At 38.3% G+C, this 26,655-nt stretch overlaps 1 protein-coding gene across 3 annotated transcripts in view; it reads left to right on the top strand.

Annotated features, from left to right (window-relative positions):
- The window catches only part of TUB (TUB bipartite transcription factor), a 122,478-nt gene that overhangs the window by 80,190 nt on the left and 15,633 nt on the right, over positions 1–26,655 (top strand). For 2 of the 3 annotated variants that reach the window (XM_042814994.1, XM_042814995.1), the window contains exons 2-5: positions 6,357–6,408; positions 7,900–8,062; positions 17,561–17,695; positions 26,261–26,428. In XM_042814994.1, coding sequence (XP_042670928.1) covers positions 6,357–6,408; positions 7,900–8,062; positions 17,561–17,695; positions 26,261–26,428 — 518 coding nt within the window. The remainder of the gene's footprint in view (positions 1–6,356; positions 6,409–7,899; positions 8,063–17,560; positions 17,696–26,260; positions 26,429–26,655) is intronic. The other variant, XM_042814996.1, reaches the window with a different exon arrangement.

Below are 26,655 nucleotides of genomic sequence, written 5' to 3'. Positions count from 1 at the left end.
TCCCTTCCCTTCCCTTCCCTTCCCTTCCCTTCCCTTCCCTTCCCTTCTTCCTGAATGAAATGTTTAGATAATTAATTTTCTAGTTGTGTCCAGCTTGCTGTCTACGAAGACCCCCAGCCCCATTCAGACAGACAGTCCCCAGCTTGTGTTGTCTCAGTGGTTGTTCCTTCCCAGATTGAGGGCTTTGACACAGATGTTATTTCTTGTGTGTTCTACGTTGATTTGCTGGGAAGAAGTAAAAAAAAAAAAAAAAAAAAAAAAAGGATGCTAAAAAGTTTTTTGTTCTTTTTAAATCCCCAAAACAGAACTGTTGGATAAACAGAATTAAGTGCTGTAGATCTTAATGTACCACGAACATTTAGATAACCCTAACAGGACCAGCAGTTCAGAAAGGTCTCATTCATTTACTGATTTTTAATTAGGAAATTAGTGTGCTAGACAGGATTAGAACAGAAAATAAAGCATTTGGTTCTGTAATTATTTGTGCAACTACAAATTCAATTTCTGCTTTCAGCCATCTGCCCTGCAGGCATTACTTTTGCTATCATTTGAAACATTGCCACTCTGCATCTTCTTGTGTTTTGTGAGTGATTCAGTGCTGGTAATTCTAATGAAAAAACATATCCATACTCCTGTCCCTTTTTCTCTTTTGCATGTTTATATGGCCCAGGAAAGAAGGGGCTTATTTTATCACAGTGATAGTAGCTGAAGGTTCCATTCTAGATCAGATGATTGAGCAGCCACTTTGGAGTCAGAAAACCTTTATTATTCTTAGCTAGAGGAAACCTTACAGAGTTTCAGGATGGTGGTGTTTTTGTTTTTAATAAGTCTTCGGTTAGGATGTGTGTCTTTTATAATATTGTTCTGTAGCACATATCTAGTTCTATTCCAACTATTTAATGTGCAGTAAGAGATGTCTGGACAATTCAACATACGGCATACATGGGAGAACAGATCTCATTTTGTGTGGGCTTGCAGGTGTTGGGGTTTTATAGTTTGCTGGCTTGCTGGTGGGGAACTCGTGGAATGTCAGTGGTTTGAAGAACCTGTATGCCATTCCCTCTGCAGCATGACTTGTGTCTGCAGGTTCCTTGGCCACGTTGGTGGACACATACAGAAGCATTTCTTGACAGTAACATTATCCAGAGTAGTTGGATTTTGTTGAACTACTGTGATCTTATGGAAGCATGGAGATTACAGAGAAGTGTAATCAGCTGAATGTGACAGATGATATCTTGTAAGTCAAGTGCTGTTTCTCTGCATGCTTTAACTTCATGTCTGCAGAGACTATGTAATGTTCAAAAGGCACATTACATCCATTCATGTACTTCTGAGTCAGCCTTATTCTATAAGATCCCATAACCTACTTCACTTGACACAGCAACATATTGGGTTTCTTCACTGCAAGACTGCAGTATAGTTTAGTATTGTACATGGGCTACTATTACCCCAGTATCCAAACTCTTAACTTTTTATAAGCTCAACTGTTTGTTTCAGGAGTTCTCCCTGACTGTGTATGCATATCTTGCTTGTACGAAGGTCCCTGATTTCACATGGAGTTTTGGAGTGCTGCTGTTAGCAAAGTATTGTCATGAACAAGCAGTAAAAGAAAATGCATGGGTGACACTTTTAAACAGTATATGAAAGTTTAGTAGTCGTATGAATATTTGTTAATACAGGAACTTTTCTCATTACAGTTAAGTGCTGAACTGCAGAGATATGATAGATATGATTTCAGACCACTGTCTTGGAAAATCCTTCTCTGTAAGGCAGCGTCAGGAAGAAAGAATACATTGCTTCCTTTGGCAAAAGCAACATGTCAGACTTCTTCTAAAAAAAGAAGTAAATAAATTAATGACTACATACATCCTGCAGATTTTAATTAAAAACATCTCTTGGTTGTTCTTTTTGCTTGCAGTGGCTTACTGAAATGTGAGCAGTTTGCACATTCAGTGAAAGAAGTTGAGTCTCTCTCTGTTAAATGTATTTGGATTAAGGCTTTTCCTGTTTTATTTAAATTGAAATCAAGCAATGTGAAGTTAAAGGAAAATATAGCAAGCAAATTGAGGAGCTTCACATAATGGTTTAAATGGTTTAAAAGCTTAATGGTAAGCTTTTGTCCTTAAAACTTCTGGAGTTTCTTTCCAAAAGATTTTTAAGGAAAACAGATTATGAAGAGCTTGGGATACTAAGATAAACTAAGTTCTTACATTTTTGTCTTTGTTATGATATGCAGTGCTTTAGGAAGCCTGTTTATTTTTGTGTAAATTGAATTTTATGTTGTAACTGTCTCAGTAAAATAGATTTTGGTTTAAAAAGTGTGTTAAAAAGTAATGGTTTGACAAGGTGATATTTCATTTATAGTTCCCTTTAGAAAACAGGATGGGGGATGTTTGAACCAAATGCTATATATAAAATTTGAAAATATTGCTATCTGTTTTATGGATCTTGGACCACATTTCAACTTGAATCTCTATAATATATAGCTGTAGTCTTGCAAACTTCTTAAGCCCAACATCCAGTAAGTTCTCAAGGGTAAGTAGCTTGAGTTTGAATATAGATGGATGAGTCTTCTCTGAATCGTTATCTATAAGGAAATATATACAAGCTATGATTTGTTAACTGAATTTGGAATAGAATGTATTGCTGCAAACCTGGAATACTGTTTTTAATATAATACACATTGTAAAATCACTCTTCCTTACAAATGTTGTTTAAGCCATGGCCAAGTTGTTAGGTGAATACATGATAATTGGTCAAATAGAAGGGAAAGTGCAGCTTGCTGGATCTTCAGGATGCTTCAGCACAAATTGCTCACATGTATGTATTCTCTTCAGTAATTTAATTTTCATGAGCTATAAAGTATATTTCCTTATTAAGACTGACTGAGTTTCATGCTGCTACTGGGATTTTCTAGCATCTCACCAAGCATGTAGGCAGAATTGTTCTAACAGCCTCATTCTCTACGAGATTATTTCCTGTAGTGATCCTGCCATGTTACAGCTTTGGTTTTCCTACTGTTCTGGGACTTCAGTCTGTGTCCATGTCACTTATTTTGACTATGGAACAACAAAATCTTTGCTGCTTCTGAATCTATGTAAGATGGTCTGGGTCTCCTTGCACACGGCTTACGCTACAGAAGTACTGTTTCTCTTCCCTTCTTCCAAGGGAAAAAGCAATTGGTTTCTGCTCTTTTCAGGAAGGGTAAAGACTCTGCTGCTACTCCTAGACTTTCATCTATTCCAAAGAAATGAAAGGGCAGATCTGCTGTATTTCAGCTCTTGGAGTCTGGAATACCACCAGTACTCTGCAAGGAGTACCAGATGCAGACACATTTGCATCTCAGGGTCTGCTGCAGTTGTTTTTAAGGCAGCAAAAGTGAGGGCTTGATGGCATTGCTCCAGAAACAAATCTTTTGTTTATTTATTTATTTCTTTACCAAAGCCTAATGTTCCTTTATGGTAAATCTTGGAAGTCACCCAGTCTGAGGAGAGTTCTTCCATTGAAATTGAGGGTATGTGAATTACTGGGTGTTAATCAACAGTTCCAAGGTCTCATAGAAAATAACAACAAAGAGTACGGTCTCAGACCAGAGCATTTTGCTATTATATCAGAAGAATATACAGGCTACATTGGATCCTTTTCTTCTCTAGGCTTGCATGAGCATCAAGAAAGGACAAAGTCACAGCTTTTCAGTGGTTGTGGCATTGGTAATTGTTAAAATATAACTGGTGGTAATTGGATTACTTTTAAGGCCCTGTCTACACTGTGATGGACTCAGAAGAGTGGTGTGGCTGTCTGATGGCAGTAAAGCATTCTAATACAATTGCATCCATCTGAAAGGTGAGGGAATTGATGAACTGTATTCTGCTGAACCTTGGTGTCTGTGAAGAAAGCTGGAGTTCAGTTTTAGTGTTGAGCATTGCAGCTTAGATACTGCAGCAAGGGCAAGTGCACATTTACAAAAGGATTGCGGGAAACGACCCAGAACTTGATAAAATACAAAGTCACAGAAAGAAAGACTTGGAAGCTGCAGAAGGCATTTGCAGGTGGGTATCAAGGCATGATGCTCTTGCTGTCAGCTTTGATTATACTTATTCACTTACCAACGTCTTGCAGTAAAAGGGCAATATGGAAGGGTGTTTTCATGTTATGATATCCACAGTTTTTATATGGAGATTCGTTTTCTTGGTAGTCCTTCAGCATGTCTGATACAGTTGCTTTGCATTCCTGGAATGCTGAATCAATGCAAATCACACTCTTCCTCTGCCTGATATTTGCTGTAGTGCTACTTAAACACCTGTGTTTAAGTTAAGCTGTGAGTAAGGAGACCTGTGGAGCTGTGCTTGTTTAGTTGGTCTGAGGTCAGCTTGTTGTGGCTTCCCAGGGAGACCCAGGTGAGGCTTAAAGCAAGTCTGAGGAGATTTCCCTTCTCCCTTGTTCTACACAGTGTGGTACTTCAGGATATGATACAGGAAAGCAGAGGAAGCTACAGACATCCTGAGTGCCCATACACCTTGTCTGTGATAGAGAATTTGGAATTAAAGCTGATCCAGCATAGTACCGAAACCATTATATGCACGTAAAGATGACTACTGAACTGATGCTTTATGGAATGTCTGAGAAGTGTATAAATATCTCATTTAACAAATCTGAGGGCATCAGCACAGTCTGCTTTATAAAGCAGAATATGAAAGAAGAGATCAGAGTTTTCTCCTTAGCTCTGCAAATGACTGGTGAAGTGGAGCAATATTGGCTCTTGAACTCTCTATTACAGCTGCACATGCATTGCTGCCTCTGCAGTTCTTAGGATCTGTGCTATCATCATTACATGTTTTTGTCTTTTTCTCTAGCATTATCTTAAATGAGAAGGATTTGTTCAGTCCATTAAGCCCAAAAGTTTCTTCTTGGTATCTTTTACTCAATTGTTAGTTCAAAGGTATCTCACTGGATATTAGTGCAGCCAATATGTATTGTGGTTGTACTAAAACACCTCTGGATAAGCAGATATTGTGTACCGTAGAGGAATATGTGCCTTCTTGTAACTTGTGTCTGTAATTTATCTGATTAAGAATGCTTGGTATAAAGCAGAAGAATTTCTTTTTAAAAAAAAAAAAAAAAAAAATTATGAATAATGCATTGTGTCTACAAGAGACTGCATTATTTCCTTCCTCAGGTTCTTGTACAACATAGTTTCAGTTCTTGGAATGCCAGTCTTGGTAAGAATTAAGAATTGTGTAAATTTTAAAGGCTGATACTACCAGTAGTACTTAATTGCAGATCTTGATGAAGCTGGTGTTGGTAAGATGACCATCTGTATGTCTTTTTAAGCTCTACTACTAGGTTGATTTTTCTCCTAAGGAGTATGTATTAATGCATGGGAAGTCCCCTTTGCTATTTCCATTGTAATATAATTTGGCTTTACATATGTCAGAATGCAGGTTCATTTGTCCTGGGTTTCTTTTTATCTCTTTAATAGTTAAGAGTGATCATAGAAATGGGGCTAATCTCTTTATTATTTTTTTTTTAAGTGCTGTAAGAGGAAATGGATTCTGCTTGTAAGAGGCTATTTCTGTAGCAGAGTATTCCTTGTAGGTGATATATTACAATTTAAAAGACTTAATGATCTGCATTCAAAGTTTAACCATAATGTTCTTACAATGGAGACCTTTATTCTCTAGAAAAGAAGTGTAGTCAGTCATTTGATAAAATACCTCATAAGAATAGTTTTCTGATTGCAATACCATTAGTTTTAACATCTAATTAATGAAAACAATTGAAAGTGCTGGAGCTAATCTCCCAACTACTAACAATTAGCAGAAAGAAATACATCAGTGGCACCATACTGTTTGTCTTGCTAGTCTCTAAGAATTGAACACATGTCAATAAGTGTGACTTCAGGTATTCGGAAATAAATTCTGGTGTTCAGTTTGCAAAGTCTGGATGGTTAATTTTTCTGAGATGATTTTGAATACTGCTGAGTTCCTAACACTCATTACTTTGTATATGGCTTACATGCAAATTTTCAGTCAAATCCCATTGCTGTTTACATTGATATTTTCATTAGAAGATGGTGGAGAAGAAAACAAGCTGTAGACCATAGAGTTTGCATTTCTTTGTGATCTGGTTGATACAAACTTTTTATTAAAGTTTATGTGAACCAGAGTTTTCCAGTCTTTCACAGACTGCATTTAAATTCTCTTAAGCCGGCTTTTGCGAGTTGAGACAGGCAAACTTCCATGGAGCACAGTAGAAGTTTTACATAAGTAGCTTTTGTGGCACTTGGCTTCAGTGATTGCTGTTTGGTGTTTATTTTGAGTGATAAATCTGTTCTAATTATGTACTTGTCTTTACAGTGTTCTGGATGATGAGGGGAGCAACCTGCGTCAGCAGAAGCTTGACAGACAGGTAAGATTTGGAGGAGTATCTTACTGCCTTCTGAAGTCTAGATCTTGGAGCAGTGAAATCTGCAACACGCGTATCTGGTAATTGGTAAATATATCATGCAAGAAAATTGCATCTCTGATTAGGGAATGCAAATGAGAAGTCTGTGGAGGTCACAGCTTATGTAAAATTCTAACTTCTACTGCAATTTTTCTTATGAGATTAACATCTCTACTGCCCTGAACTCATTTTAAGTTTGCTTACAATGTGCTTATCACATTGGTGGACTGAAAAGGACAAGAAGTTTTTGCAAAGTTGTTGGCCAGCAGAGATTTACCACAGAGTTTTTACATCTTTTCCTTTTCGTTCCATGTATTTAACCTCGTGGCTACAAACCAGTGGCATTATGTTCTATGTTATCTGTTTTGCTACTGTTATCCTCCATGATTCATAGAAAATGATTCAGAATCTCTCTAATGAAATCTCAGGAAATTTTGCTGTTAAATTTTAATGGGGTTTGAGGTTTCCATTTCACCTTTTTTTTGTGTGTGATGCCTCTTCAAAAACCTTTGTGTTTTATAATTAAACCTTGTAAGTTTAATTTTTTGTTGTTACATCCATTCCTTCTCCCATCTTTTTATTTTTTGTTTTTGTTTGCATGTCTGCTAGCATTTCATTTTCAAGTGAGAAAATGAGAAAACTTTCTGCTTATTGTTATGCTGACCATTCTGAAGTTGTCTTGGAATGTTACAGACACCTTAAGGAGCTGTAAGGCTCCAGTCTCCATTCTTGTTCTTAATTTCTAGCATATCCATATGGATATGCTTTTAAAAGCATATCCAAAAAGGATATCACTGTATATGAGCACAGGGGTGGTAAAGAAATGGATAATTAAAATTAACATTTCTGTTCTCTGAGACTGTGGAAGATGTCTCAAACAGAGAGGTATCAATGGAAACTGCACAAAGCAGCTGGGAGAAGAAATTTGTGAGACTGCCAGGATAATTCCTTGCATTCCGTCAGTATTGCTTTGGTTTTCTGCAGGTGTAGCTGAGAAATTCAAATGTTTAATTAAAGTTTGTCTTGTATAATTAGATTAAGCTTACGTCCAGCATTATCATTTGTTTCTAATTTGCAAATGATCTGCTTTTGATTTATGGAAATTTAAATTGGCATCTCTGTGTCTCATGCCCTTGCTTACCCTCCCATTGCTTCACAGCTTCTCTCACTGTTGTTTTTCCAAAGGTTATTTCCAAGTAAGCTCTGACAGCTGATAGAGTGCTCAGAAAGATCTATTTTAATTATTTGCTGTTTTCAGCAGAAGGTGTTTTAGCAGTGGGTTGGTGGTTTTTTTTTTCCCCGAAAGATTTCCTATTACCCAAAATAACCCAAGATCCTACTTGCCAATTCCCACCACTAGAAAACTTAGAAGACCTAAAGATGATCTATTGTTTTTCATCGAAGATTGCTATTGTTTGGAGTCCAGTAACCTGATTTTCTTTGTATTTTCCTCAGCGAGCATTGCTAGAGCAGAAGCAGAAAAAAAAGCGCCAGGAGCCGTTAATGGTTCAGTCCAATGTGGACAGTCGCACAAGAGCGCGTAGAACGAAACATTCGGAAGAACAAGCACCCTTGGTTGAATCGTATCTTAACTGCAACAGCAGCACCATATACCATGGTATACGAATGTGGTCTATTGCATGCATGTCTACTGCAAGTTGTAGTATGATGCTGACAGTGCTAAGTTCATGCTGTGAGAAGAAAGGTGTTATTTCCTAGTGAATAATCGATAACCTTCACTTGTTTGGGAGTAAGAGCCACTGGGCCATGGAAGAATAGGGAACAGAGGAAGGTAACTAGCTACCAGTTCAGATCAGTTGGCAATATTAAAGTGTCATCAGCCTTTGCTTCCTCTGAAGTAAAGCTCATACTGTACTAGTCTATGGATCTTGTCAGTGTTAATGATAAATTTGAAACTTCTTAACTAATTTCAACTAAGTTTGTATATCACAACCTCAAAGATACCACATTTCTGCAAGTTTCATTAAAGTAGGCGAGTAGGTAGAGAAGAATATCCAAAAGTTGTAAACTGTGGTCTGCGGTTTCTTATTAAAAATTACAAATTCCAAAAGGTACAGAGACACTTCAGGTGAAAAACTGTAAAGCCATTTCTGTACTGTTCAGAGAATTTTGTCATCAGCAATAAATCCTCAGGAAACCAGTCGTTATTTAGTTCTGTATTCAGGTGGCCCATGCTAGTTTATGATGTTTAGGTGTGTACTTTTCTCCAGGTTATCCTAGAGAAAAGCTTGGGTTGCACATGTTCAATATTGTGTCTCTTATAGATCTTGTTCCAGGCTGATAGTACATCCAAGAGGTATAAAGAACAGTGATCTTCAGTCTTTCTTGCTCTGCATATGTTGAATTTGATTCAACTCCATAGCCAAAGGCTTTCTTCTGTTAGTGTTGATGAGCGTGTGGGACATGAGCTGAAATAGAAGGGTACTGGGAGAGCAATGGCTGTTTTCAGATTGAGAATTCTATTAGATGGCAGAGTAGTTAGGGTTAAGCCTAAGATGTTTTAGTGAATCTACACCTGAACAAAAAAGGCCAAAGCAGTATCTTAGTTTTAGAACGAACAAAAGCATAACTGTCAGTCGTTCCAGATTTCTCTCAAGTGCACTGCGTGTGCTCTACTTTTTGTCTGTTGTGCAATGTCATTTTCAGCTAGTGGCCACACCTTTTAGCAGGGTTGTAGCAGACATTTGCTGGACTAACAGATCACATTGTGAGAAGTGTAGGTTTACAAATGATGGGCACTTTTTTAGTTTTAGGTTTTTTATGATTTTTAAACACGGAAAACATATTTCCTCTCTTTGCTCATCAGGTGCCATTATATACTGAACTTTTCATACTGTAGGTAGAATCAATAGCTCAGAAAAAACTCAGAAAAACAGGCATTATAATCCTATAAAAGGTAGCATATTATCTATGTTAATTGAAGTAAATTTTGCAACAGTTTGCACCATAGTGGACTTTCTGATTTAAGTGAGATTAACTGTGCTCTTAAGGTAAAGAGTGACCCTTCCTGTTATGCTGTACTGTACCATTTACTGGAATATTTACTAATCTCTTCTCCTTAAATCTCCTGATTTTTCTCTCAAACCCTTTCAATATTTAACAAGGTCTCAGAGAAGCAAAAGATAATGTTTCTCATATTCATCCTAAGAGTTTGTTAGTCTTTGAGGGTCAGCTGTCTTTGTAATAAGCCATGCCGTTAGCAAAAGCCGACTTAGGAGAATTTAGTTACTTAATAAAGTGCCTTATTGCCTTATAAAATCCTTTGTTGGGAACGTTACTCTTGAAAATATTACAAGAAATCTGAAAGCATCCTTTTTTGGTGTGGTCTTCTCTGGGAACGTTCTTAGTGTTTGCACGATACATCATTAGGTTCTGATGACCGGTTTTAACTACAGTATTCAACTTCAGGGTTGGTGCTTTTTTTTTTCCCCTTCAATGAATACATTTGTATGTGGGAGTGTCGGATGCATGAGACAGCTGGGCTGTTTCTAAAGAACTATTCTGCTCTTTTCCGTTCATTTGTTTCTGCTCTAGGCATGCAGATTTTTAGTTAAGAATGAGTCTTTGATGGGAGTTGAAGGTCTGCTGAATGAACTACATTGCTCGGATGAACACGTTTGTTAAGTCAATTCCTGTACAGCAAATGCTGCAAAAGGAACACTTTACACCTACCATCCTCCTCTACTCTTCTTTCCTTGTATTAATTCTATGCAGCACAAAAGCACTGGTTGATTTTGAAAAATAATTGGATGCCTATTTGGAGGTATCTCTGTGGTACTTTGCTCAAAGTAGGTCAGAGATAACATCTCAGAATTGCTGAAATGTTAGGCTTTCTGCACTGAGAAATTCTCTTTCAAACACTGCTATAGCTCACTGTGTTGCAGTAATCTTTGCTGCAGTGGTTCACTGATGGGCAACTCTATTCTGGAATAAAAGCTGATTTCATTCCAGAATAATTGTCAGAGAGTAGAGTGAAAAAAAGTCAAGATCATTTTTATTCTGGAAGAAAACATTGGCCTGGGAAGCTCTTTGTAGGCAGATAGCATGGAACTACATATTTTACTACTTAAGCTGATTTCTTTCTGTATAAGCACCCTTTGCCATTAGGTATGAATTTTCAGATAAATAACTTCCACGTTGAAGTATATCCCTCTAAAACCTTCTGGTTACTGTCATACTGGCTTATTAACTAATAACAGCAAAATTATTTGAGTTATCTGCTAGAACTGAGATGAATTTGATTGAACAGGCCAACCTGAGATCAAATAAATCCAAAAAGTCCATGAGTGGAGTTAATCCAGTTAGTCTGAGCTGGGTTACGAGCCAGTTTGCTACAGTTCCCACTACTTGCCAGCCAGCATCTGTGGATGAAGTAGGACTAGAAATTGTTTTCATTATTTGGAGGAGGTTGCAGAGAGATATTTTATGGGAACAGAATCTCTTGTTTCATAATCTTTGCCCCTAGGAATCATAGAATCATAAAATCACTCAAGTTGGAAAAGACCTTAAATATCGTTGAATCCAACCACAACCTAACCATACTACTCTAACAAACTTCTGCTAAATCATATCCCTGAGCAAATTTAGGCATACTAGCAGGAGAAGTACTTTAATGGCAGTATTTCTAGATTAAGTCCAGGACAAAACTGACTGTGTGGAGGGAGCAGGAATTATGCGTGTAAAATGAGCATAGCAGCCTTTTCCTTGGCACTGAAATGAATGTATTGATATTATTTTGGGGTCACGCCTGTAGGTTAGATCCTAGATGATCTGCCTGCCATTTCAAGCAGTAAGTCGTCTTCCATTAATTTCCATGATGTTTGGCTCCAGTTTATTACAAAGCCTGTTTTTCTTGTAGTACTAAATACAACTTCGTTACTTCATCATTAAAAATAGCTAAATAAGAACATGTGTTGAAATTAAGCATAGATTGTATATAGAAGATGACAATCTTTTATTCAGTGGGATAAGCTTAATCCTTCATTACCTTCTCTTTCTTGTGACCTTGTTTATTTTCAGTTCAGTGTCCTTCAGAAAGCATATTGTTTAAAGTTTTTATTAAGTGCAGCTTGCCATTCTGTAACGCCTTGCAGTCACATCTACTTGTTTGTTGTCTTGTATCTCTACACCCTTTATTTTGAAGTGCCTGTTCAAAACTTGAACAAACATTTTAGCCTCATATGGCACTGCAAAATTCGGCTGTGACTGCAGCTTTTCTCAGTCTGGATTGCAAACGTATATACAAATCAAGTAACATGCAGAGATACACTGCTTACTGCAACAATTTAATTACACTATTTAATCACATTTCATGCAAATGATGAAAGCCCATTTTTACAGGGAAGAGTAATTTTATATCTATGGAAATGGTGAATTTCCACCAGGGAGAGATTTTTCTTTTCGCAGCAGTGAGGAAGGCAGAGATTTGAATGCGTGCCAGATATGCTTTCATTAATATTACCATATTTTGTTGCAGCTGTGGCTTTTTTTTTTTTTAAAGACTTGGAATTAAAATTGTTTTCCGTTAGAAACTCTCTGAACAATTTTCATGTCAACATTCAGTTTAGAGATTATGATTAACCATGTGCTAAAAAGCAAAGTTGCTTCCTTGTTTTCCATTTTTGACATTCGCCAGCACATCTAGAAAAATGGTCCTGTATTGTGTTGAACAGCAGGTTTCAGGTAAAAGGCATAGGTTTGGACTGCTAAGTTTGACATGACATTCTGGCCTTCTGTCATAAAGGGTGAGAGACAGGTGATGAATACCAAGCTGTCAACTTTTATAAGAGAATGTCAATTAACCATTTAAAACAAAAGGCAAACAAACAAACAAAAAAACCGTGTTTAAGCATTCATCACAACTGTGTGTTGCATCCTTGTATTTCACTAACCTTGAAATGAGGTGTTAGTTTATTTTTTTGAAGGCAGCCAGGAGTGTTCTATGGACAAGACTATTAATATTGAGAGACCCGGCAGCACTCCAAGTATCATGTGGGCAAAACACCTAACTTCCAATAAGTATATTCTGAAATCTCCCTTACAGCCGCAGTCGTCTCTTTACCCTTCATCCTTTAAGGCATCTTCTTGATTTATTATCAGTCATTACCATTCTAGTACATTCCCAAAATAGATGAACCAACCCTGTAGCTGCAGAGAACAGCAGGTAGCAAGTCGTTTAGAGGTGTCTTTGTGTTTCTTGGTACTAGAAGTTTTGAGGTTTCGAGGCAGCTGAGGGAAACTTCTTGAAAAGCGCCCTTCTCTTTCTACTTGAAATACATTTCCTTGTTGCAATTTGATGTTGGGAAGCAGCAGCAGCCAGCAGCTCCCAAAGGAACAAGGAGTCTGCTTGTGAAAGTGAGCCCAGCACCGGCAGTGCCCTCACAAATGGGAACCCATCCCACAGGCTCTGAATGCAGCAGGCAGAGCTGGCTGCTGCCAACAGCATCCTCTGCAGTCCCAGATGCAGCAAGGAAAGAACTGGGGTCCCTCAAGCACCAACAAGTCCCCATGTACCCTTGTTCTTTTTGTCAGCCCTTTCACATTGAGCTTCAATTAACAAATATTTTCACCTTTGTAAAAATCATCCTGGTAATGCACCAGTATTAGGGGCAGAAGCTGCAGAGCCACAAGTGATTTTACAGGCAGCATAATTTTGTGGGAGCCTGGAATCTGCGCGTAAGTTGCTAGTTGCAGGGACAGTGCCTTTGATTATAAGCATTTTAATGTGAACATCAACTAATCGTGACTAAATATTACCTTACATGCCAGCATCTTTGCCCTCATCCAGCCCCTTGCATGTAACAACTTTTTTTCTTCCACACATTCTTTTTTTGTAGGCCTTCTGTACAAAAAACATTTTGTTCTACAAAAAAGTGGTTTTGCCTTTCTTCTGGGTATTTTTATGGAACCTATTATCTGTTTTAGGATGATAAAAGTGCTAGGTCAGTTCATAATCTTAAATTGACCAAAAAAAAAAAAAAAAAAAAAAAAAAAGCAAAAAAAATTGTTCACTAAGATTAATATGTTACAGAGCAAAGCAGTGAGCTGTTTTTGTTGTGAAACACAAGAACAACTCAGACAACACCAGGAAAAGCACAACTGATTTGCCCCAGTTTGTTAAGATACACCCTTGACTGAACTGTAGTTTAGCTTTCTTTGCGTGGTAATCTTTCTGGATTTCACTTTTACCATCAGAGAACAAATCAATACTGTGATAAATAGAGTGAATAGCTTTATAGAGTTGAGCTAGTGGTTTGCATCACATCATTTATCCATCTTTCTACATGAGGTGTTCTCTCCACTACTTTGAGATTTTTTAATCTGTCCATTTCTTTGTGTTCTTGTGTAGTTTTTATCTTTCTTCATTCTTCACACAATATACTGATCAAAAATATTTTTTCTCCTATCACATGGCATTGTTATGTGAGAAAGTTTAGTATGTTATGTTACAGTTTCCCTTTTTTCATTTAAGAACATGAGAGTATGCAAGTATTCAAGAAAAATAGGCATGCAAATGAATAAGAAAATCATTTTTATTGCAAGGCACTTTGAATTTAATTTCCTGTGTGAACTTACAGTCATGAAGGCCAGACAGAAAAAACATGCTTTTCATTGTTGTTCGCTTGAATATCTGCAGATAACTGTTTTTTAATATTTCTTTTAAATTCCTTGTTGTCTGCATCACAGATTATTCAGTAATGCAGAAGTTGCATCCTTCCCATTGGTTATGAGTTATAGCCCTACCCCAGTGTTGTCCAGCACAGAACTGGTTCATGAAATACTTCTTTCCACACTTTTGGCTGTTGGACTCCTGACGATGAAAAGCAAAGCCAACTCAGGGCCCTTTTCCACTTTGATGTCAAGACCATGTACTGCGTTACCAGTTCACTTGTTTGTTGTTCACCTTTCCCTCTTAGCTCTGATTTTCAACTGGTAAAGTAACCTCTGCTATTTTCTGTCTCCCAGGAAGCATGTTTTGTAATACTGCGTTGGGGTTAGTAATGAGCAGTCAATCTAACAAAAAGATGAATAACAGTAGAACTAAAATCATATCATTGTATTCCTTGATATCTTGCCATTTATCTCAAAGTAATTTCTTACAGTTTATGAGTCCAAAAGAGAATGAAACATGAGGCACGATGATCCAGTGTCATTTGCTCTTTGGAATTTTGTCTCAATGTAAGACATCCTGCTCACATTTCTGTCTTGTCTAAATGAAAATTCCAATACATGCAAATCTAATTGAAAAGGGAAAATCATCTTTAATTTTTTAATTAAAATTTTAATAATTTAGAGCTGGAAATATGAGGTATTGGACTGTATTTTTGAGTGTAGTCACCTTACAGTTAAGAGAAGTGGGATTTTTAAAGTTAACTGGTCTTGTTTTTTTAATTGAAATGACTACAGTTTTGAGTGTCATTCGTTGAAACTTCATCCCTGTAGCTGCATGTAAGAGTCTTTATTTGTCTGTGCTACAGGTATCATTGTTTATCATTTAACTTTTTAGCATCCAACTGAGCACATAATCATATCATTATAGCAGTTTCTGTTATGCAAGGAGGCCAGAGAAAACATTATCAAGTGGATGAGCCTTAGTAAAAGTCTGCTGTTCTCTAGGTAATCAGTAGCTAAGGATAATGTGGTGGGGTTTTGTGATGAAGATGATATTTTAGGATTTGATTTGAATTTAGTTTAGAACTAGTGCTTTAAATGTAATGTTGCAGGTCATTAGAAGTTCCTTTAGAATTATGAGATTCTGTGCAAACTCCTTTCACAAACCCATCTGTAATACTGGCACATTTATGGTTTAAGTTTTATTTTTCATCCTCCATCACTTATGTTTGAAAGTTCTGTTTACCATATACAGCAGTGATGGTGTAAGTTCAAAATGGCTGTCGCTTGGAAATTTTGCATTATAGATGAAAGTAGTGGAGGTATTTTCTTCTCTGGCCTTTGAAGCACCCATCACTGGAAGTTATGGGACAAAATGAATTCAAAAAGCTTTGGGCGTTTTCTTGTTTAATCAAAGGACAGCTGAGCAGACAGTGAGGATAAGTCTTTAACTTTTCAATGTACAATATCAGAACATTTAATCTCTTGCTTATTAATCATTGCCTTGGGCCAAGTAGATGATACTTCATCTGAAAGAATGAATGTGGTCATATTTAAAAGGGAACTGATTGGTCGTTGAATGTCGGTCATTTATAAAATAATGAAGTTCAATTAAAAGGAGGATTATCATCTTTAAAACAATGGAATGAACATACCCTCATTTTTATAGATCGACTGAGTTACAAGTACAGGACAGATTGCTGGGCTGACCAATCCTGCCTATTTAAAGACCGTGCAGCAGGGACACTTTGGTTCCCTGCTTAGTCCAAGGCTGCCATGCCTGTGGAAATAGGATGCCATGCTGCTGTGTATGTGCCACTTTCCCTGACATGCTGCGCACTCGCTCTCCAGTTCTGTCTTCTTAATTTCTGCAGTGCTCTGTGATGCTCAGCAAGGAGACTGCAGTCTTGGGATTTGTTTGATAAAAGACAGGAGTGAGGAACTGGGCAATGCCAAGCTGTTCATTTGAGCTATTAATCACTCACAGCTCTGCCTATTTCACCTACATACTCTGTAAAACTTGGGCTCTTGATGAAAAGGGAGTGTGTGTTAGTGAGTGCTCCAGATGCTCCTTGTGCAATGAACGTAATGCTCTTCATACTGGATTGCTGCTGTGAGGAGAGCAGCTCTGGGGTTGTAAGGTGCATTCACACAGGCTGACTCCATCTTACTCCTCTGGGAATCTCCTTGGTGTTTGCTTCTGTTGCTCTTTGTGTGCACGGAGGATTTGGTGAACAGAAAAGTTGCTTCAGAGACCAGAAGCTTGGGGAGAATTTTGCTTTTCAAAGGGATAACTGGCTGTCCACATATCATCACTAGCCCTTCTGTGGCCTTAGGAAGTGTGCCAGATATGTTTTTACCTAAATTTATAGGTGGCCAGTTTGTTCCAGTTAGATTCCTTTGAGGTTTTTTTATTCGTTCATTTATTTTGAAGAGAACAATTCAGTTTTGGGAGTAAGAAATGGTGGGAAGCCCTGAGAGCCATGGTGATATTCCTGTGGGATAAATCAGTCACCTCGTAAAGCTGGGGGCTTAGGAATTAACAGCAACCAGCAACTGGTGCCAACATTTTTTAGTGCCCACCTATTGGTTATTTTGCTTGGGATGTGAAGTTTGATGATTTCTTTATGTATTTCACAAAGATGATTGTTTTTATGCCTCTCTACCTTACCAAGATTGCTTGAATTCATGGCTTGGCCTGGCCAAAAGAAGGAGTTACTGCGTGTATTGCTTTGCACGGTTGAAATATTGACCTCAAAGTATGTCATGCTTGTAGAAAGTGATAAAGCCTCTTTTTACTTTGAAAGCATCTAGCAGTATGTGAATTATGCTGACATTCATAGTTCGTGCCATGCATAATATGCTGAGACTTCAAAAAATTAATTTGTGTGGTACAAACTGCGGGGAGTCTGTAATTTCAACTTTGTCTATAGTTTCTCCATAAAGTGCCTGGCTGTCCTTCTCATCATACTGTGGTGCTGACAGTTGCACAAGACGTGTTTCTCTGAGAAGAAAACCAGTGGTTCCTTGTTTATGGTTTTAGGATATAGTTTTAAACATAGACACTACAAAGTCTAAATGAAGCTCTTCTGCCTTTATGCTGCCGCTGTTTGTGATCGGTCTGGCAGACTTTAGGATGAGGAAATGGGCTTCTTACAATAGCTCAGCAGCACATTAATGTTATGATGTTATTTTTGGCCTGAAAGCTAGCAGCTAGCATGTTACTGGAAAGAGGGAAAAGGTTAAGAACTGCATCCCAGTTAACTTAACGCTTCCAGTTTTTTACTGTAACTTTGCAATTTCTCATTTATTTGAATCTCCTCTTTGCATGAATTATCTGAAATACCAAATTCTGCTATGCCTGCTCACAGCTTTATGCCTTCTCAGAATTCTCAATGCATTCTCTCTTCACTCTCTCAATTTGTTTCTCTCTTGTTTCTCTCTCTTTTTCTTTTTCATGGGGTACCCTGAATCTCTCAAGCAGTACAGGAGGCCGAACAGGAAGATGTAAAGGTGGCAGTGGATGCCCAAGCTCCGAAATCAACTAAAAAAGCCAAGGCAGCATCTGCAAGCTGTCAGACTGGCAATGCCAGAAAGGAGAAAAAAGGGAAACACAAAGGTTAGCTGCATGTTGCTGAATGTCAGATGTTGAACTGACTGCACCAATACCTTTCTTCTTCTTCTTTATTTTTGTTTCATTTCTATCAGAATCAGTAGCTTTCTGCGAATTGTCTGAAAGTGATTTATTGCAGTTTTTATGAGATTGAAAAATGCGGATGAGTTGGAGCTGCGTGTGTGAAGGAGGGCTGAATGTGTAAACCACGTCTGTTCCAAAGGAGCACGTTTGTTCAAATTCTGGATGAGTAAAAAAGTCCTGATGAAACAGATGAAACAGACGCTTTCCTGCAGTGTTAAGGAAATGACAACCATCTCACACCAGTTTGATTTTTCTTTGTCTGTCCGCATGCAGTGTAATTTGGAGGAACGGCCTCCATTCTAAGACTCTCACTGAGGCTTGAACGCTGCACAAATTTGAGGTTCAGTGAGAATTTTGAAAATTAAATTTGACAGATCCAAGATAATATCTTCAAAGGGATTCTTCGTGTTGTTATTTCAGGATTAACCTGTCCTAACTGGTAAAATTATGTGGGGTGTTTGCCTGAAAAAAAAAAAAGTCTGCAATGATTTTGGGTAAAATTGGTTAAACACAAAAAGCTATTGATAATGACAGAAGTGTAGGTAATATAATAAATATATATATAAGATTTTTTATGTGTGCACACGTGTGCAAAAGAGAGATTTTTGTATCATAATATGCAAGGTTTTTTATTTGATGGCTGATAACTAATGAAATTAATAAATACCTTTCCAATGGTTTGCAGTTCTTGGATAAAACCATTGTAAAACTGTCGTGCCTAGGCTGGACTGTATTCCCATCTGATGTTTTCCTGCAGTCTTTCTATTATTTCCTAGGTAGAGTGTAGTGTCTGTTGTTGACAAGTCTACTTAACAATAATGATGACTTGCAAAGGTAATTATTGAGGTCAGTGTATAAAGGCTTATCCACAGGGATTTTTCGGACTTGAGCCTGCCTTATCAAAATCCATTAAACCACACTGCAGCCTAATTCTTGAGGTGTGAATCTTCAGCTTCTCTATATCTGTAGTCCCCCTGAGACTGGGTTAGTCAGGTTTCAGAGGCTGGCCCTGAGGCAAAGAGTTTATTCGTTTATTTATTTGAAAGAAAGATGATGTTTGTTTCGTCAATACTTAAGCTTAAAATAATAAATAAAAGATGAGGGTAAAATTAACTCTGTGTAAGAACTTACAAAATAAGTGAACAGAAAGCTAATATTTCTGAATTTAACGTAAAAAGTAATTCCACTCCAGCACAGTCATACAGATGCCAGGTTTTATTCTAAAGTGGGTTTTACTGGAGAATAAAATTTCTCTTACTAGTTTAAGAGAAAACTTTCCTGAGGCTGCAGTTGAGCATTGTGTGGAGTAATACTTAAATTATTCCTACTGCATAGCCTTGAGGCTCTGTTTCATCTCATAATGCCTGCTTGAGCTGTCTCTATACGTACAGAACTTAAAATATTGTTCTGGTCAGATTCAGTAGGCTTAATTTGGGAAATCTGCATTATGTAACACCAGTGTATGTTTATGTATTTAAATTTGCATGTTTTCTAATCAGTTTTCTCCTGAGTTCTTGTTGGTTGCATAGTTAGCAGACTCTTCAGAATCTCTGCCATTGCTATCAGCTGCTTGAAAGGAGTTTTGTGTTTGGTTTTATGTAATATTTGAGGGATAGATGTGCAGCTTGTCCACTTGTTAACATTTGAGCAATCCAGGTCTGTGCCATGCTGTAACTTCTACATGTCCTATAACAGGATGGTTGCTGAGGGGTGAATGAACAATAGATGGTAAGATAACATTTTAAAGGTTTCTATTAGTGTTTAGTTATAGTATTACTTTTCTGAGTGCAGCTGAGCTCTTTGTGCTTAAAGAAGAAAAAAAAAAAGCCATTGGACTAGATCCTATGAATAATAAGCTAATTCAGACCAAGAATCATTGAATTATACATGAATAGCTCTTGCAGCTGTAATGTAATGATCCTACTCTGGTCTTAGATGTGTAATGCCTTTTTAAGTGGCTCAAAGAAGATGAAACTATGATCAGAACAATGTGCTAAAGATAAACATGAGGGAAGTAGCAGGTTTAATGAGGTTACACCGACACAGGGCAAGAGAAGGATGTGGCTAATTGCTCACGTAGAGCTGGTGGTTGCTCCTGAGTGAGGGTTCACTGCATTTTGTGATTCTGTGATGGGTAGTGTAGCATTTAGCAACTTCCTCTAAATTTGTGTTACTGCAGATATTTCTCTCTTTATGATGTGTCCCAAATACACTGTGTCTGTTTTTGAAAAGAAGCATCATTTTTATGGGAAAAAGCCTGTAAATGCAGTAAATTGATTGCATTTCGTAGTGGTATTTATGAAAGGCTGGGTCTCCAAGTTTACTGTTGGACATAATATTTGACAGAGGGAAAAATGAAGCAAATGAATACATAAAATGGTGGAAATAATGGATTGAACAGTGACTTGATTTTGAACTTTGTGATGCAAAGAAGTGTTGCATAAGGATATTAGTGAACCACAGAAAAATAGCCCAAACAAGTGAAAACAATTGCAACAAGGACCTATGAAAAACATGCACCCGGCATGGTATGCAAATACAAGATCAGAGCATCTTTAAATCCCTAGATTACTTGTTCAGAATTGAGATTGTACGGTTGTACATTGTGGTATGAAGTGGTTGGTTGTTGTTTTTTAGTTTGTTTTCTTTTTTCTCAGCGTAGGTTTGTGAAGTAAAGTGGTTCTTTTTAGCTTTTTGAGGTAAATCATGCAGAAGCAAATCAAGAACATAAAAAGAACCTTTATCAATATAAAAAAAACCCAGACAAACATGCAAAGCCAGAACATAATTCAAAGTGAAATCTGATAGGGAAATTCATAAGTCATTCCATGAGGGTTTGTTTCTTACTGAACCCACTGTAGATGTACTATGTTAGCATGTTCTAGGAAACATTTTCCCTTCCTGCACGTATGAATGTCAGAAAGCAGATGAGAAGCTGTGACACACAGTACTTTTTCTGCCAGGATAACTGTTTCGTGTTTTGATTTTACTTACTTCTTCCATGTTTATTTCCTCTCTCTCATGCTGGTCTGTCTATTTTGATTTGTGTATCCTGTCCCATTTTTTATGTAACAAGAAACTACATTAGTGCTGGCCAACTCAGAAAGTAGCATCATGTTTTGGACAAGAAGCATTATTTCTCATCATTAGTACTTACTCTTACAGGAATAGAAGAGTTTATGTAGAGTGGATTTATCTTGCTTTCCTGTGCATTAAAGTGAAAGGGTTGTAGGAGGAGCAAATGAGTTTCCACCAAGAAAAACCCTGTTGTTACCAGATTTGACAGCCCTTCCAAGCTACAATTTAGGAACACACAGACTTAATAGTGATGAAATCCAGCTACAGTTTTCTAGATTTCATCAAGGTGAATGTAGAGCTTGCTGCTCGACTGCTTGCTGTATTGACTTGATGTGATGTTAGCAACTTCCTTCAACTGAAGTTTAGTCTAGATCACCTCTGGGGTCCTTTGCTAAAAAAAAAATGTCTTTGCATCCTTTTCCTTACCAACAAATACCTTTGTGATTTTGCATTTGCATCTCAATGGATGTGCAGTCCCTAAGAGAACAGATGTATACTGGGAAGTGGCTTAGAAAATATTAACAGCTACACTATACTTAAGGTGAGGTGATCCTAAAGACAGAACAAAAATTGCATTTTTTGTACCTCTTTAAGCATTCTCTCTTTTGAGGAGAATTAAACCCAACAAATTTTATTGCTTTTCTAATTAATGGACTCCTGTGCTTCTAGAAGATGTAGTTTCCTGATATTTCATTCTAGCTATCATGCTAGAGCTTTCTAAGTAATCACTGTGAGAAATAACCCTTTTAATTAACTGAGTTTTGCAATACTGCTTTCTTGTACCACTGTTCCAGAAGTAAACCTCATTATACTTGTGGTCTGACTTCTGGATAGATTTGAAAAACATAATCAACTACTGTTTTTCTTTTTAGCTTAAAACACAGATCACTTGAAGCAGTGGAAGCAGAAGCAAAGTTTCCTTTCAGCCAAGTTCTTTAAAGCCTGGAAAGTCTCTTTGTTTCTGTGTCAGTACAATAAAAATGGATTTTTCTGTCTCTGACCTTGGAGTAGGCTAGCTGGTTTTTGAAGCTACAATCTTAAGCTGGCAGAAAAGTTGCTCTGCAGTTTGTAATAGCAGCCTTGCTGCTGGTTGCAGCCTTGCCTTGTCCACTTGGATGTGCCTTCTGTGTTGGACCAGTGGCTTGTCTAACCTGTTGTCTTTCCTTTTAAGATGTGTTTAAAGGAAGAAATGAAGGAATGTTTCTAGTGTGTCGGTGGTATTTGCGTTTGCAAGGGAAGGACATAACTTGGACTTGTTTTTGAGTTTGATACACATACAGCTTAAGCATATTCTTAAAACTTAGTGTGTTAATCAGTTAATCATTCTTTCCTATGCTTACAAGTCCATGTAAAAGTACCAGTAGGAAATATTGCTGGGTAATTTGCCACTTTTTGAAGCTTGAACTGATTTATACAAGACTAACATTGTGCACTGTCTGTTATTGTCACATATCTGTATCTCTCCTTGTGTCTGCTCTGGTTCTCATCTGTAAGCAGTGGTCACTTTCATCAGCTGCCTCTCTGAGCTTTCCCTGGTCATACACAACTGGATGGGATGTAGTTTATTCCTCCTCTTTGAACCCACACACCTCTCCAAGTAAAAGAATCACACAATGGCCAGGATTAGAAGGGACCTCAAGGATCATGAATTTCCACCCCCCCTGCCACATGCAGGGCCACCAACCTCCTCATTTAATGCTAGACCAGGCTGCCCAGGGCCCCATCCAACCTGGCCTTGAACACCTCCAGGGACGGGGCATCCACAACCTCTCTGGGCAGCTGTTCCAGCACCTCACCACTCTCTCTGTAAAGAATTTCCCCCTGACATCCAACCTAAATCTTCCCTCCCTCAACTTAAAACCATTTCCCCTTGTCCTGCAGTTATCAACCCTTTCAAAGAGTTGATTCCCCTCCTGTTTGTGGGCTCCCTTTAAGTATTGAAAGGCTGCAGTGAGGTCACCCCACAGCCTTCTTTTCTCCCTCAGCTCCAAGCCCAGCTCCCTCAGCCTGTCTTTGTAGGGGAGGTGCTCCAGTCCCCTGATCATCTTTGTGGCTCTCCTCTGGACCCTCTCCAACAGCTCTCTGTCTTTCTTGTACTGGGGATTCCGGACCTGGACTTTTGCAGTTGACACCAATGGAGTCACCAGCAGAACCATTTGTAATGCTTGATAACATACTCTACCAGTGATGCATATTTTAGAATGCTGGAATTGATTTTTCTTTTCTAAAAGTGTGCCCTGCCAGGGTAGCCTTTGTCCTACTGCCTAATAATACATGATGTTCCTGACAGCATGGGATGTGAGCATAGATGTGCTGCAGGCATCAGAAAGCAGCAGCCTCAGAACAGTCTCTACTGCTGTCAGTCAGTTCTTTTGCTGCAGATATTGGTCTGCTTGGAAGAGGAATAATTAGGGTTTTGTTCCTTTTGAAATGAGTTCACAAAGTTAGGTTTCGAGCATCCAAAACTTAATCAGGTCTAGATGTGCAAAAAGGATAAGCATCTTGTTCGTGGGCGCTTAATGCTTGACACTGAATGTTATGGTAAGAATTGGTCACTTTAAAAATGATGATTAATATGAATAGAGTCGTTTCAAGTACTGCAGTGGATCCAAGCAGTTCTCTGTTCTAGAATACCTTTACTGTAGTACTTACCCTGAAATAATTGTCAGCAAAACTGCTAGTCTGCTCACTGCAACATTATGCCTACAGCATTGGGAATTACACTGTTCAACATAAAATTTGTCCCTACTAGTGTACTTAGGTAGCTAAGAATGTTTCTGTTGCCCAAATTGGTATGTGAATGTTTGGATGCCATAAACTTTTTGAAGTTTCCTTTGTTACTGCTTTTCTCAGGTTCAGTGCTCAGTTCACTGCAGCCGTTGTTTTGCATTTGCTACTTTTCAGTATATCAACGACCTGATGAAAATCCTTGTGCTTGTACTGTGAGTGGTGGCAAATAGAAAGTTAAATTTACTTTTTTTGTAGCTTTCATTATTTTTATATGTTTGTTTTTGACCTCTTCTTTGTTTGATTTGACTTAGGCTGCATAAGATTAAAGTGCGGGTGTCTGGAACATCCATATCACACTGTATAATTTAGACTTATGCAGTTTCCTAAGAGAAGTGTCAACAGTAAATATGTTGAAAAGAGGACTTCTCTGTTTTGGGACTGATGCCTTACAGTCAAAATTTTTAGAATTTAAATCACGGCTGGCAAAGCTTGCTGAATAAACACAGCTTTGTGTTGTGAATTATAAGACTTGTGAAGCAGCAATCTGTTTGTCCAGTGAACTAGAATTCATTTAGACAGCATGCATTTTTGTCAAGCAGGATGCAGGATTTATGTTTAGTTTTCAGTAATTTTAGTAACAAAGCACTTGGGGAGCACTTGTGGTTTGGCAGACTGTCCTGGGAAACATCTCCTGAAAGATGAAAACCAAGGTGAGAGGAGCTCTGTTGTTGTGCAGGAAATGGCAGTGGAGGCCACAACTAAACTAATGGCACTCCAGGCTTCAAAGAGGAAACTTTCAAAGAATTTGGAATGATTTGAAAAGCGGAGGACAAGAAAACATGCAGGGACATAGGAAGTTTAGCTCCTTTCAGTGATCAAAGGTAAGTTTGAGAGGTGCGGTGGGGACTGACTTCTGAAGGGACAAGGTACTTTATGGTGTAGAATGTGTGTTGCTTAACAGATGGTGTAAAAATAATCAAGTAGCAGGAACTCAACAGGCCTGTTCAGAATGAGTCATGCATGTGGGGCATGGAGGATAAAGCACCAGTAGAGCAGAGGCCATGGGGTTGCAGTGCACTCCGTGTCACACGGAGCATTCGAAACTCTTATCTTGCCGAGATGATAGAAACATTTCCTTCAGCTTCATTTAGACTTCCTAGGTTGGACAAACGGATTGTTTATTTGTTGTTAGTTTTGCTGTAACTACACCAGAACTTACAGATTGGTGCAGAATTTGTCATAAGGTTCTGCATGGTGCAGCAGAGTCAGTAATTTCTGCTGACCTTGAAGTCTGACTGGGGGAAATGTCAGTCACAGCTCCTCTTGTCTCTCTCTTTTTCCATCTAACCTGAAAGTTTTTAAATACTTCTGTGTTGTCAGACTGCATCTTGTTAGGTGGCAGCACAGTCAGTGCTGTTACTGAGGGTGTGGACCACTTTTTTTCCTGTTTATGCTTTGCACCACAATGACAGTGACACCAGGTATGGCAGCGTACAGTTAAGCATGCTAATGTATCAGCCAGTTGACTTGTAATGCAAGCTGACAGCTACTGGCAAGGAAGGTTGTAATGGTAATCTTGGAGACTTCTGCTACAGGTGACAGTCTGCAAATACCCCAGTCCCTAACAGTTCATTCTTAGAGGATTCATTCAACTCTGTTTGGTCTGAGGAGCAGCATATTCTTGCGCTGAGCTACCTCTTTGTAATGCTTTTAAGACCTAGCCTTTAAAACAGCAACGGCGCAAGGGGTTATGTTATTTATCACACCCGTAAATGATAATAGTGCTTTTTTATTGGTGCAGAAATGCTTTTTTATATAGCTAGTTTAGTTGTATATTCCAGCACTAAATCTTCACTAAGGGCTAACGCGTGTTTGCAGTCTGATGTTTCAGCCGACTGTCCTGAAGGAAGAAGTTAGCTTATGATAAAAACACCCCCCCACACTCCGTATTTCCATTCTTACATCTTCAGAGCCAAAATACAGCAATCAGGAGATAGGTAGAGCCAGAACTCAGAATGACAGCACGGCTGAGGTTGGAAGGTGCCTCATACACTGCCTTGACCTCCATCCCTGCTCAGAGCAGGTTGCCCAGCTGTCCAGTCTGATTTCAAGTGTCTCCAAGAATGGAGATTGCAAGGGATATTTATTGTCTTTGTATAGTTTCATTCTGGTTTTCTAGCTGTATGACAGTTTACTGAATTGGTAGGCATATTTGGGCTTGTTAGTCTGATGCTCCTGTTGTGTATGGTGCTAGTGCTGCAGGTGAATTTTCTAGGTTTCTTGGTTCTTAATGGGAGTCTTCACGTTTTATAGGGAATACGTCAGAATCTGGGACTCAGGTTTATTTCCAAACCAGTCGTGTCCCCCTAGGAGAACTGCATCTGTTATTTGTCTTTCTTCTCCGTTTGATTTCTGTTCAGTTTTCCATGAATGGGTACACTGCCTTCAGGATGAGGAGGGCAACAGTGAAATTCTGATCACCTCTTGGACATTCTAAAGCACAGCATATGGGAAGTGAGGCTTTTGCCTCTGGTACTATTTTAGTCTTGCTTAAGTCTAGAAAGTGTTATTAAATATGAGCCTTTGTGTCCTAGAAGCATGCTTTTTGTAAGGGAGTGATTCTCTTTTCAGTAAGTTCTTGACACAATGACAACTAAGGCTGTTGCTGTTGTCTGACAGGAATTGATGGCCCAGCTGCTTTTCAAGATGATGTTCAGAAAGCAGGAAGTCAAGTGCAGATTCTCACTGTTGGGCAGTCTAGCCATGATGAAGATGATGGAGAGAAAATGGCTACTGGCCAACAACAGCAAAGCAAGCAGGACCTTAAAACAGCAATGCAGAAAAAGGGTAAGTAGCCAAAGCCACTTCAGATTCTCATTGCTAGCTTTATTAATATTGATTCCTTTTCTTGTTCTCATGCTCAGCCCTAGCAGAGATTGATATTCTTCCTTTCAGGCTCTCTTCTATTCTGTCTCTAAAAATAATGAAGTTCTCTCTTGTCCCAAGGAACAAATGTTCCCCAGGCTCTCAGAACTGTGATATTCCCATCTGCAGTACAGTGTGGCTACTGAAAC

This window comes from Centrocercus urophasianus, unplaced genomic scaffold, assembly GCF_019232065.1.
Source record: "Centrocercus urophasianus isolate 14NV4802_14NV808 unplaced genomic scaffold, USGS_Curo_1.0 seq_14, whole genome shotgun sequence".
Classification (NCBI taxonomy): Eukaryota; Metazoa; Chordata; class Aves; order Galliformes; family Phasianidae; genus Centrocercus; species Centrocercus urophasianus.
Note: the sequence above shows the minus strand (reverse complement) of the source record. Positions and strands in the feature narration are given on the sequence as shown.